General features: G+C 39.9%; 1 protein-coding gene across 1 annotated transcript; it reads right to left on the bottom strand.

Moving 5' to 3' along the window:
• Positions 1-3,090: 3,090 nt before the first annotated feature.
• On the bottom strand, positions 3,091-12,369 carry hyal4 (hyaluronidase 4). Its single transcript, XM_062389242.1, has 3 exons — positions 11,392-12,369; positions 9,016-9,105; positions 3,091-7,048 (listed from the first exon to the last, which is right to left on the bottom strand). Exons 1-3 carry the CDS (start codon positions 12,346-12,348, stop codon positions 6,548-6,550), a joined length of 1,548 nt encoding a protein of 515 aa, XP_062245226.1. The 5' UTR covers positions 12,349-12,369; the 3' UTR covers positions 3,091-6,547.
• Positions 12,370-13,538: the final 1,169 nt, after the last annotated feature.

The raw sequence follows: 13,538 nt of genomic DNA, 5'->3' as shown, positions 1-13,538 counted from the left end.
CTGATTCATGTGTCAGAGAAAAGTTTCTTCACTCTGATCGATGGTTATCTGATTTCCTGACGTTCAGGCCTGCACCTGTTGTTCATTCGGTTGTTGAATGAGTTGGTGATTCAGGTGTCAGCTGTACGCTGTCAGGCTGTTGTATTAAAGCCTCTATTTGTGATCTTACATGTTTTATTGTGTTTAATTATATAATACAGATTACAGACAGATAGCACTTTTTTATCACTGGTAGCTATCAGTAGCTGATCAATTTTGTGACACTCACCAATTAAAGTGGGCAGTTACTAGCAAAAACATGTACAACAATGTCATTAAGGCAACAACATGGGCTATAGTTATGCTTGGCAATATTTCACCTCATCATAGATATCTATTGTGGTTGGAGAGTTTGCATTTCTGTTTGTTGTGTTTATATTGTGCTTTTGAGTAGAGGTCTGGACCTCAGTGAGTCTTAGGTCCCATGGTTCAGGGGGACCTAAGAAGATCACTGCTCAGTCGTGTTCTATAACCACGGTCCTGGGTCTGTTGAACATGTGAAATAACCTGAGAAGACCCAGTCCTGGCTGCGACAGACAGCATTTAAGAAAGTCCTGTGTGTGTGTCCGTCCGTGCGTGTGTGCGTGCGTGCTTGTTAGTGAGTGTGTGTGTTTTGTACCCTGCAACATTGTAGGAGGAGAAAGTGCAGCAAAAGAAGAGTTCAAACGTCTGGAGAAAGGCAAATAGTCAAAGCTATTTTTGATATACACCAACAAAAATACAAAGCTGATTGCAAACGAGTTGTGTTGTTCCTCCATCACTTTGAAAATAAATGGACCTTTAATCTGAAGTCACTTGTTGATTAGGTTTGCCATGCTGCTACTCCAATCATCAAAATAAACAGAAAACCTGGATGTACTTTCTTGGAGGATGGGTTATATATGCTGCTGACAATTACATTACATTAGGGAAGACACAAAGTTTGGTTTTGTGAATTAATGTTAACTTCAGATCTGTGTCTGGTTGGGCTTGGGTCCAGTGTTCTTAGTTCTACACAGGTTGGGGCCCCATCTTTCAAATGATAGACAGTGATGGACCAAAATTGGGAAGAACATTTCCTGGTCTTTTCAGGTTTGGGCTCAACTCGTTCAGAACTCTACTACTGAGTTTCACAAAATATCAAGTCAATTGATGAAATAACAGTATTGATAGCTACCATTGAAGGCATCTTTGTTCCTTTATGCTGTGAGGAGTGTACCGCAGAATAGTGGCCTCTTCTTTACATGCAGTCATCTTAAATAAGCCTTATGCTTAACACACATTTTCATCTTACTGTAGCGTGGTCTGAGTGCAAGGCCTTGCAGGACTTCAGTTTATGTTTAGTAATTCAGTGGTCATTTAAAATTCAATTGATTCTATTTGGCTTGACTTAGTTGATAATTTCAGTTTGCATTTAAAATGTTTGGTATTTTGATAATTATAAAAGATTCTTCAATATTTTAATTATACACAAATTACTAAAAACTGTATGGGCATTGCAAGAAACTCAGGACTCAGTTGAGCTTTATTCTGCTTTTGTAGTCTAAAATTTTATTTTATTTTATATTTATGATGTATGTCGATTGGCAAAACCTGCTGTGGTGCTCTGAGCCTTTATTAAATCATTATCTTTTATTTACTCCTATGTCGGGTTAAGATGAGAGAAAGAATTTTCATAATTGCCATGTTCACGTATTAGTGGGGTCAAGATGTCCAACCTGTGAGGGTTGCAAAATTTCGGGAATATTCAAAGTTGGAAACTTTCCATGGGAATTAACGGGAAATTGTGTGGGTAATTTATACTAACTGTATTTACCTTCTCATAGAGACATAAATATAAACATTTTGTTTTGTCATAGGCTGATTTGAGCCCTGAGGAAACTTTGGGCACTTGACTATATGCTTCTGCATCTTTGTGTCATTCTTGACATAGGTCTTTGCACAGTATTTGCAAATGTACACAGCCTTTCCTTCTACATTGGCTGGGGTGAAATGTCTCCACACATTAGATAGTGCACGTGGCATTATTCTGTAGAATAAGAGGAGAAAAAAGCTTGTAAAAAAACAGTAATGCAATGCCAGAGATATAAATAGTTGCCAAACAATTGGAATCATCTTTAAAAATATTTTACAATTGATGGATAAATGAATAGAAGTAGGCTAGATAAAATGATGAACAATCCTCAATCAGCATGCTAATATATATTTTCCCCAGTAATATCATAGAAACTTACCTAACTAGTCCTGCACACTACAGCAGTCCTCAATAGCCCTGCTGTAGTGTGCAGGATGCTTGGAATTATCTGTGCATGTGATTGTAATTCACAGTGGAGGGTTGAAATTCCAACGTGCAGTTTGTGCTGCATTCCATACATCTTTAAAATAGAGCTTTGAATGTTGTTTTTATTTTCAAAGTTCCCCAAATTCCTGAGCTTAATATTCCCATGGAAAGTTTCCGGAAATTGTTCGCCCCTTTGCAAACCTACCTGTGACACTTCACTAAATATTGTTGTCAGAGTGGCTGATCAACGGAATTTGACTGATCAGCTTGATTGTTTTTGTTCTGAGGGGTTTAAAGGTTTAATGGCTGACTGTTTTATTTAAAAGGGACAATTATGTTTACAATTTATGCTGAACAGTAGCTGCATGTAACTGTTAGTTTTCTTCAGATGAAACAGTCTCGGGGTTTAACCAGTCATCTTTGGTGAGAAAGAAGAGACAATCATCTCTGTGTCCACACCTCTTCCTCTTTTCTGTCCTCAGTGTTGGGACCACACAGCTCATGTATGACTCATGTTTGCGGTTTGTTGCTTTGAAAAGAGTAGAGTGACTATTTCCACCTTAGGATGTATTTTACAAAGAAGAAAGAGCAATCAAATGTAAGTCTGCATCCACACTTGTAGCCCTGTGAATATTTAAGGCTCATCATGCACAGTATGCAAATGTTGCACAAAGTGGAGATGGTTGCTTTGATTATCTGAACATGGCCGGCAACAACTCCCAAGAAATGTATTTGCACAGATAAAACACAAAGAAAATAAGAGGTACTGAAGAGAAGTCTTTATTTGCAGTGCATTTACATTCAGGTAACATTTTTCATGTGTTGCATAGTCCGTGGTGCATATTTGGTTTACAATCCTAAGGGAAAAAACAAAAACAAAAACATAAAACAGTAAAGGAAACAGTTACAGCATCATGATGAGAGGCTTGTTTGAGATGATAATAACGGTTCATTGTAAACCAGGATCAATGTCACAGAGAGTCGTGCCAGACGCCACATGTTTCACTTCAAACAAACTCAACCTTAATTTATTGTGTTTTGGGTAATATGACCAAAACAAGATTCAGGGCCACCTCTGTTCTAGGTCTGGTTTGAGTTTGAGTTTAAATGATTCAGATCTGTGGTCTGTGATTCAATTTGGATTGGACAAAAATGGATTGGAGACACAGCTAATACTGTTTCTGACTGAGTGCAAAATTGAATTTTGTATGTAAGGTCAATGGAAAGACACAAAATGTTTTACAGGGCATGAACTTTCTCAACCTTAAAATAGCAGCTTCAAATGAGACTGACGGTTCAGTGAATTTTTCCTGTTTCAGTCCCACTCCTCTCCCTGAACATCTGTTCTTGCTCTATGTAACTTTGGTGAGTGTGTATGAACTCTTATAAGAAGTGTGTAACAGACTGATATTCAAAACTTCAACTGCCAGAATTAGGTCCAGCAAGTTCAACAGTAATACAGAACTCTAGGTCAATCTGAACACTTTGTGTCAAACACCTAACTCAACCTTCTTTGTAAGCAGAGCATGGCAACTATTTCTTATGAATGCAGGAGCTTTGTGGAACATAGCGCTGTGCAGTATGGTCCCCCTAGTCCCTCTTCTTCCTCTTGTCCTTGTGGAAAATGTGCATTTAATTGTGTCTTTCCATTGACTTTCTATCATGAATCTGGTGCCTCTAAAACACACTCTACGAACTCTGTGAACCCACACAGTGGCAAGCTGGCAAATATATACTAATAGTTCAGCAAGTTTGTCAAATTGGAGAATCGGGCGCTGCACTTATTTTATTCTAACCAACTCAAACCATAGTTTGTAGAGTTTTTGGTTTTCCAGGATTTTTTTGGGGCACTATAACTCGTCGCCACTCACACACATTCTGACAATGACCGGACAGGCAATAATCATAATGCAACCAACAGAAGGTCCTTGTCAAGTTAACAACTACTCACTTTAGAATTTGAGAAACTGTCTTTCATTCTCTCTAGAAATCTTTTGTCAGCAGATTGCTGTGCTTCTAGTATGCAGGCTGCCACCGCTGACTGCAGCCCTTGAGACAAATGTGATAGTGAAGTGAAATGATGAATGGCTGTTTTGTCTGGTGCAGTTAGATCCTCAGGTTTCACAGCTGTTTCAGGGATAGAGAAGGAGTCAGATCAAAACTGGAGCCATCAACAAACCAGGGAGAACCGTTTTTCTCAGGTCCTTGTCAGTTTTAATAAGAAAGAATAATAAGAGACAGTAGCCGTGCAGCCACATTGAGATGAATGAAAATCCAAAACCTGACCCAACCTGTTGATCCCATTCTTTCAGACTAAGATATAGTAACTTCTGCACAATATCTTGGGTTTGGCTTTGAGTAACAAAATCAACAAAAATGAAAAGAAAATACTGTTATACTGATTATTAGTACCTATAACATGTGCATGCCATGTCCCACACAGGCTCAAATATGTGGCGTTTCCTGATCTGAGCAGTTCAAGAGTATAGAGTAAGCAACAGTACTAAAACATTGTATGTATTTAATAACAAGTGAAATAACAGCATATTGTTGAGGAAATAAAGAGGTATCAGAAAGAAATGTCTTCAAAAATACCACAAACATAGCGTCAGATCTTAGTGATTATCTTTCCACATATGATGTGTGCAGCACAGTTTCCTTAGATTCCTCTGAGAGTCAAACAAGATGCTGTTACTGCAGTAAGGCCAGATTTTACTGTGAACCATTTAAAAGAAGGCTCATCAAATGGTTGGTTGCACAGATTCATGTGAGAAGCCTTCATTTGAAATTTGTCTGGAAAAGGGAACGCAACACTTTCAAGTAGATCTTGGCTGGTGAGTGGATGAATCATCTTACATCTTTCGCCGTCTATCACGGTTATCGAGTCTAGTTTGATTCATCACAAAAACCCTCAGTGCCCTTCTTCATCTTTCAATGAAGAAATACTCTCAAAATCATATATAACTAATGCTATTGCAGCCTTGGCTAACCCCTTTGGGAGCTGCACTTGTTGTTAATTAACAGTTGTTTCTTGCTATTGCCATACACCTAAGATAGAATGCAGATTGGTATGAACCACTGTGGTTCTGACTAAGATGGATTTGGCAAGAAATTCAGCTGCTTCGCAAAGTTATTTCAAAGTAAAAAAACGTGATCCCTCTGATCCCATTCCTCAGCTCTGCAGCGACGCTGAATCCTCATGTCAAACATCTATTTTGCTGTAGGTGACTCATGCCACACTTTAATAAACCACAATTCTATATTTATATATCTACTGATTAACATTCCTCGAAAAACTGATGCAGTTGTCGTCTAAAGATGAAGTGCAGGTTGTTGCAGAAACTGCTGCAACATTCAGGTGACAGTTTAGTTGAACAGTGAGTGACACAATCAACCAAACCTTCATCTGTCAACGCGCCAAACCTCTGTGCCATCACACACTTAAGGAAGTGGTTATTGTCACACATTTGTCATTTTTCAACATTAATTTCACACTAACCACCTTTAACCATTCGTTTAAAGGTTGTATTCTGCACTCTGCAGCCACTTTGGCTGAGCTTTGAAGGAACTCTTCTTACATTTCAGAAATACACTTTTTCACACAGTTAGAAGACTGAACACACAGTCATGTCTGTCTGGTAGATACAGTACAAAGCCACAGCCAACATTCCATTAGCTTGGTTTGGTGCAGATACTATGGGCTACTTGATTATTTGCCTTTAAGTTTAGTGCAGACATTCACGGTCCTTATTTGATGAATCCTAATGACTTAGGTGATCGCTGCCTTTTGGTTTGATGTTTCTGGCTTTTAGTGACTAATCTCAACAGCTTTTGCATGTTTTGCTAGGAAATATAGTCCAGATTTGCATGTCCCTCGTTAGGATAACTTTGGTGATCCCTGAACCTTTAGCGCCATTAACAGGAAGATTTTTTTTCTTTCGTTCAATACTTTTTTAATGGCAAAATACCTGCAAAAGTGACTAAGTTAGTAAATTTGAACATGCTAACATGCCAAAATACCATTGTGAACATGGTTAACATGTTGCTGCTGAGAATTAGCTGTTGCCATTGTTATTATTAGCATGTTAGCATGCAGCCTTACTGTGTTGTTTGACATTTTTAAGACTAAATGATAAGGCAGAATTAGTACTTAGTCATTTCCTCACTTACTTGGTCGGACATCGTGATCATGGAAAAGTAACGTCTTTACTCAGCTTGAGAAATGACTCCTCCTTTTATCAGAATGCATCATACGACTGTCTTAACAAACACTAAGTTTAACAGGAGCAGCAGCAACATGAAGTGAAGGCTGAAGCCACCTGGGGGCGCCGCACTCTCCCCTATTTCCCGTTGTTCATCCTGCTCGAACTCCCACTCTGTCCTCCTCCTCTCCTGCTCGTCCTCCTCCCCCTCCCTCCACGGCCCATCGTCCTCCTTCACTTTGTTGATGCTTTCGCAGGTTCCGCCCTCGTGACCTTCGTAGCAGTGACAGCGAAACCTGTCCGTCAGCAGCTGCAGGTCGTGTTGAGAGTGCCAACCGGTGACAGCGAACTCCACATTGCTAGAGGAACTGATTTTGTAGCTTATGGCACTCAGGTGGAGATAATGGCGGGCGCGGGGGTCCCGTCGGACGCAGCGGCCGTTGCTCTGGCACAAGAAGTCGCTGCAGACCTCAGCTGCTCGCGTCACGTTCATGATGTACTTACCCAGGCGGTAGCTCAGGAATGTCTTCACTTTGGAGCAGTTCGACTGTGGAGACAAAAAAAGACAGAACAAACGTGATGCAATATGTGCGTTGGTTTGTATGATGTGGAGGTCGACAGCTACTTGGCCCTCTAGTGCAGTGGTTCTCAACCTTTTTTCAGTGACGTACCCCCTTTGAAGAAAAAATTCTGCCGAGTACCCCCTGACCAGCGCAAAGCATTTTTGGTTGAAAGAAAGATGTAATGTGATTTATTAATCCTTGTAACTAGACACATTAAAATTTAAAACTCCATCAATTTCCATGACATTGCTCATTTGTAGTGGTCTCTCTTGAAGTATTTGGAAATACAAAGATGTAAAAATAACTAAAGACTTTTATTATTATCTCAATATAAATAAAGATTTGTGCACATCAAAATAATTATCAACTTAAAGTGATCTCTTTTGGGATCATAATAAAGATATGTTCTCAAACTGAACTCATGAACTTAATTAAAGCTAAACACTTCTTCCCAAAAAATTAATCATTAACTTAGTTTTAAATAAAGGATTAGCTCAAAAAATTGTTTTTTTATATTTATCATCTTAAAATATCTTCTTTAAGGATCGAAAAGATTACTGACAGGTAGCTTGTTTCCGCTTGCTTCTGGGAGGCTTTTTGCATCGTGTCTTGAGATGACCTGAATTCAGAAAGTTTCCTCTAAAAAAACTCAGGTGGCTTAGCAACATGACTTTCATGTTTTGTCTGGAGATACCGCTGAAGATGTGGTGGCTTAATGCCACTGCTGGCTAATCTCTCCCCACAGAAAAAACATAAAGTGTAAATAACCCAATCTATGTTAACGTTAATATTGGTGAAGTGTCTTTCTGTTATTTTATTGTGAAATATTTGTTCGCTTTAAGTTCATACAATTTCATTTCCGCTTTTGTATTACAGGCTTTTACATTGAAAGGGTACAGGTAGAGACGCGGACTTCTTGTTATGAATCATTAACTTCACAACGAAAAACTTTTACGTATTAGCGCCCCTTCGAAAAGCCACAAGCTCTCACGGTGTTGTTTAGGGAAGGCTCTCTGTCTGGTTTCGACTTCTTTTGTACTTGTCCCTCCGTGTTTCAGCAGTATTGCTGCTGCACTTCAACTCAACTCCATTGTTGAAGTTTTCAAGGCAGGTGATGAGAGGCGATGACAGGTGGCGTGTGCCAGGTTGGGTCAAACCATCGGTATGGGGGAGATTCTGTTTTTTTAGGATAATTAAATTGAAAAGCCTACTGAATATACAAATTTAGTTCATAAACTTACACTTATATTATATTGAATATTTGTTAATTAACAATTTTTCAAGGGTTTTTGAATGGATGCTAATTTTAAATATAAAAAAATAATCCCAAGTACCCCCTGGAGTACCTTCAAGTACCCCCAGGGGTACGCGTACCCCCATTTGAGAATCACTGCTCTAGTGAGTAAAAGTGTTCCAAGATTATGATGGTTGAAATCAGGTATTTTCTAAGCTAAGCTGATACCGTTTAGGGAGATAAGGTTGAAAAGCTTGAAGGATAAGAGAGGAGAAGAAAAGAGGAAGATAGATCATAAATAGATTATACAGCTCTAATTCCATGATTCTCCTTTCATGCAGACAGGATCACAGCGAGCCAAAACATACATGCATTATACTTTTCCAATGTCAAACACACAGCGGCCACACAATGTCAACATCCTATTGTCTGACTATTCACAGAGGCGGTTTGTCTGGATTTACAAACAAATCAAGGCCCCTGAGAAGAGATTGTTTCTCACGGAAAAATACAAATTTAGACTTCAAAGGACTCAACAGCACAAAAGGTCCCAAGTAGCAGACGGATCTCCACCCAAGCAACACAAATGACCTTTTTCGATAATCTCTGTCATTAGCTTGGACAGATATTTTGGAGGATGTTCTCCTTCTGTGACCCATGAGCATTTATGTTTTGGAAGTGAAAGTAGGAGAATGATCAGAAAAAGAGGACACCCACCCTGGATGAGGTCAAGTTCAGGTCGCCCCAAATGACAAATCCTGCAGCACCCAGAGCAGCACTCTCCCCGATGGTGTGGATCAAGTCTTTCTGCAGGAAGACACAAAGAGCAGGTGCAGAGGTCACAACTCATGGACACACTGACCCACGTTGAATATCAAACATACTGCAATGACACAGGCGCAGCGAATATACAAGGGAGATATTGGATTTATGAATATTTATAACTTGATGGGACTGCTTATGACATGACGCTGACATGACATACTGCTGTTTATTGTCACATCGTTCACAGAACAGTATACAATTTATAGTTTTTATTTAATGTACTTAATTCAAGAAGACACAGCTATCTGAATTCTGATCAGAAAAACAACTACATAAATTTATTTGACCAGTGTGAAAAATCAAGGAGCAAAGAGCCACCAGGAGGCGCTGCAAATTATTTTCAAGGTCAAGTGAAGAAACAACTTAGCTAATGACTCAAATATTTCAACACAGATATTTCAAAACTTATTTAAAACACTGCTCACACAGTGTGTAGGGCACTGAGGCTGTTTGTCTTTTATAAATATCTGGTTGGCTGTGAAGAATTTAAGTATAAAATGAAACCACAACAACACGGTTTGTATTTGTGACTCTAAGGTCATTTTTTCTGTGCATCTCCACAAGATAGCAGTATGTAACTTCAGGCTGTTCAATGGCAGTATGGCCCTCCTGCTGCCAGGAGGGATTTATTTACCGATATGTCTTTAATGAGCATCTTTGTATGAAAGGTTTTAGTTTGGTTGTGGCCTATGAAGGTTCTCGTCAGGATAGTCATCTCAAAAGGAAAACAAATGGGTTGAATACAACAGTGATAATAAATCAACTGAACCTAACATATTTCAAAGTGAAGAGTGGGAAGTAACAGTTTAAGAGTTTTCTATTGTTACTTAGTTTATTGATTTCTGTGTGATAACCTTTATTATAAGTTTAGACTTCCTTCTTAGGACTCTGGACCTTGACCAAGAACCAACAGATAACTGGTTGAGAGTCCTGGATCATAGTTTATAATTTTCGTTGTAGCTCATTCTAATGATGTGTAAACACAAATAAATGAGTAAATCATTGGAAGTTAATAATTTGGATGAATCAGTACAAATGTTTACAATGTTATCTTAAATATGAATCTCTTATGCAAGTATCTTCAGTCCTTGGTTGATTAAAAAAACAAACCTAACCATATATCTGGAGTTAAAATGATTGCATGATGGCTCAGAAACAACTCCTTGTGCCTATTTAAACGCAGACTAAAGTCTTTACGTCACTTGAGGAGATTCTTCAGTTTGAACTGACAGGAACATACACAGCCTTGTACCACCGTCCAACATGTTTTTATGGCAGTAGACATCTTTGAAATTGCTTTAGTCCCTCATTCTAGATTTAGTTTTCATCTAAGTCTGCACTGTTCCCCCCTGTGCAGTCACTGTTCTTTCTGATGCAAAATCTGCTCCATTGCATTTTTGTGATAGCACTGATCACAGTGATCCATTGCCGAAACTTTGCCTTTTGGCCAATGTATGCTTCTCCGTTTTGACGGACACGGACAGATAGGACCGCCTTCTCCAACGTGGAACGCCCTCTCCGTGCCTCTCCGCGGCTCCTCCGTGAGCTTTTCGTGCAGCTCTCCTTTTTCTAACTGTTCAAATTTTAAGAAGTGCAGTTGGTCACAGACTAACCCTCAGTCTCACCCTGTACATGATGAACTGCACGCTCAGAGCTTGTTAGCCTGTGAGTTCTATTTGAGGCCACGTCCATGTTATTTTGTACATCTGCTATACTGTCATTAGTTGACTGTGAGTCAAGTTGGTCGATTTTTGTTTGTTTACAACAAAAACAAAAAAGTAAATACAGTAAAAGACTTTGATATCAGATGTTCAAAGATATACCACACATTTAAAAGTATATTTTGTGCTGCATATACAGTACACATATAAACACATCCTAGTGGCCTGAATTACTCATTTAATACTCATTTAAAAACCAAACACAAGGTCCAATCTTTCAGTCCTGTCCAGACACACTAACACTCTAACATCACGGCACCGTCATCCAGTGCATGTAAGCTTACCTTTTTAATTCACAAATAGGATAAGTCGATTGGCTCAGAATCATCTAAACTGGATTTTGTGTCACATGACAGGGAAAGTAGATCATCCTTTGTCATGTGAAACCTTTAACTTCACTTCACTGGGTTTGCACAAATGAGGGGGAAATCTCTTATTGAAACACATTGTTTGGGAAATTAACTATTCTTTTGTTCATCAGAAGAGTTGTAAATGTCCAATCTACATTTTGCTCATACTTATTTCCGTTGTAAACCATGTATCTTACTGCGGTGAGGAAGGCCATGGCCTCATCTCGGTATCCCAGCCTCAGGTACACGTATGTGGGGAGGTCATACTCCTTCGAGGTGAGCGAGGCAACACGAAGCGACTCTCTGATCCTGTGCTGGGAGAAGTGAAGGTTGCCAATACTGTTTGTGTGACTTTTCCTGATTGCCACCGAGGGAAAGAGCGCCGTGCTGCTGTTCCACAACCACCCCAGCTCGTCATTCCTCATGCTCTCCATCAGGGGGCAGAAGCCTGTGTAGTTCTGATCATGCATGTTGTAGTTGTGGCAGTCAGGGTAGAGGTAGAAACCCCAGAGCCCATTGGGGCGAAGGCGTGTCCCCAGCTGAATAGTCCTCTGCATGAATGCCCTGGCACTCTTCTCAAATCTCCGCCGTGCCAGCTCCTCCACCTGCGCCGCCGACACATTGACGTAAGCCTTGGCGGTCAGCTCCCGAGACTTTTGCCGGTAGATGTCCTTTTTGTGCCAGTTACGGCTCCACTGAGGCCGCCAGTACTCCCAGTCGATGACAGCCAGGCCCCGGAAGTCCTCTGCAGGGATGAAGTGGTTGATGTCCTGGTAGGCCTTCAGCAGGTGCATGTCCAGGCTGCAGTTCTGTGGCAGGCCGCCATGCACAGGGTCGCCGTGCGGGGTGTAGTAAGGGTAGTTGCCCAGCCGGTTGGCATAGAAAATGGTGACATTCTGGCCTGTCCAACCAGCACGGGGGCTCCCGTGGATGTGGAAAAGACGGTCAAGGTTGGTGGTGACATTGTATTTGATGGTGCACATGTCGAGAGGGGCGTTCCAGGCCGCGATGAAGGGCTTCCGATTGATCAAGGGCAGTTTGGCAGGTTTCTGACCAAAGGTAACGTGAAAGAGCAGAAGCAGCCACGAGCAGGTGAGGCCAACAGGTACAACAGGGTGGGAGGAGGATGTCCCGCCCACTGGCACCACAGGCATTCTGGGGTTCAGGAGGAGCAGCTGTCAATCATCTTAAAGAGAGGGAGATGGAGGGATGGAAACACAAGGGGGATAAAAGATACTTGATTGATTAAACTGGTATAACTGAGTTTTCCCAACCTTATTTTAGCTTGACTGTTTTATTCATTTATTTTCTGTTTATTTTCTGGTTTCTCTCTCTCTATTCTATGCCTGTACTCAATTTAGTTATGGGAGCAGTAACTACAAGGTTTGTATCACAATTGAATTGTGCATATCTTTGTGTGGTTTGGTATATATTTTTTTAAGTTCAGTGTGTTGGATTTAGTGACATCTAATGGTACTGAATACGCCTCACCTCACCCTCCCCTTCCAAACATGAACGAGAACCTGTGGTAACCTTAAGTTGTCATAAAAACTGAAATGGTGTTTAGTTTGTCCAGTCTAGGCTACTGTAAACAAAGCATGGCCCCGTAGAGAGGACCCTCTCCCGATGTACATATACATTATTTAAAAATAAGGGGCCCATTCTAGGGTAAAGAAAACAATTCTTGCAAATTGGGCAATCACACGACATAACCTAATTTTTTTTGTATATTAAACTTCTACGAATAGATCATTTTCACCTTAATCTTATACACTAAACCTTTAAGTTGTACAAATGGAGATCAGCTTCAGATATTTTGGAATGCCAGAGTCAATAATTATGTCAGTCTGATCCACCAATCCGGTCCAGAGAGAGCTGACAGGGTTTGAACAGCGTCAAATATCTGATACCAGTTAAGTTCCTGAAATTTCTGAAAGTAAATAAAAAATAATTCTTTAATTATGTAAATATTGCGATGTATTTGAACAAAATGTTGACATATTTAGTAAAAAGAAAATTGTAACCCTCTCATGTTAGTTAAGACAAATATCATTATAATGAGCTGTTTTTTTATTGGTAATTTGTAATGTTTTTAATGAGCAAAAACATCAATTATGTTGGATGGAAACCTATCTCCCTATTGTACAGTATCAGGTTGAAGTTCCATCAACTTCCTCATACTTTCTAAATGTATTGGATTTTTTTGTTAACTGAGTTTATAGTCGAATTTGATGAGCTCAGCGATTCCTCTAAATGCACCTCAAACTGGTCCCACACAACGTCTGCCATGTAAAAACACATCTTTTACGCAGATCATGAAAACGTTAGCATTTGCTTGTAACAT

This window comes from Platichthys flesus, chromosome 6 (assembly GCF_949316205.1).
Source record: "Platichthys flesus chromosome 6, fPlaFle2.1, whole genome shotgun sequence".
Taxonomy (NCBI): domain Eukaryota; kingdom Metazoa; phylum Chordata; class Actinopteri; order Pleuronectiformes; family Pleuronectidae; genus Platichthys; species Platichthys flesus.
Note: the sequence above shows the minus strand (reverse complement) of the source record. Positions and strands in the feature narration are given on the sequence as shown.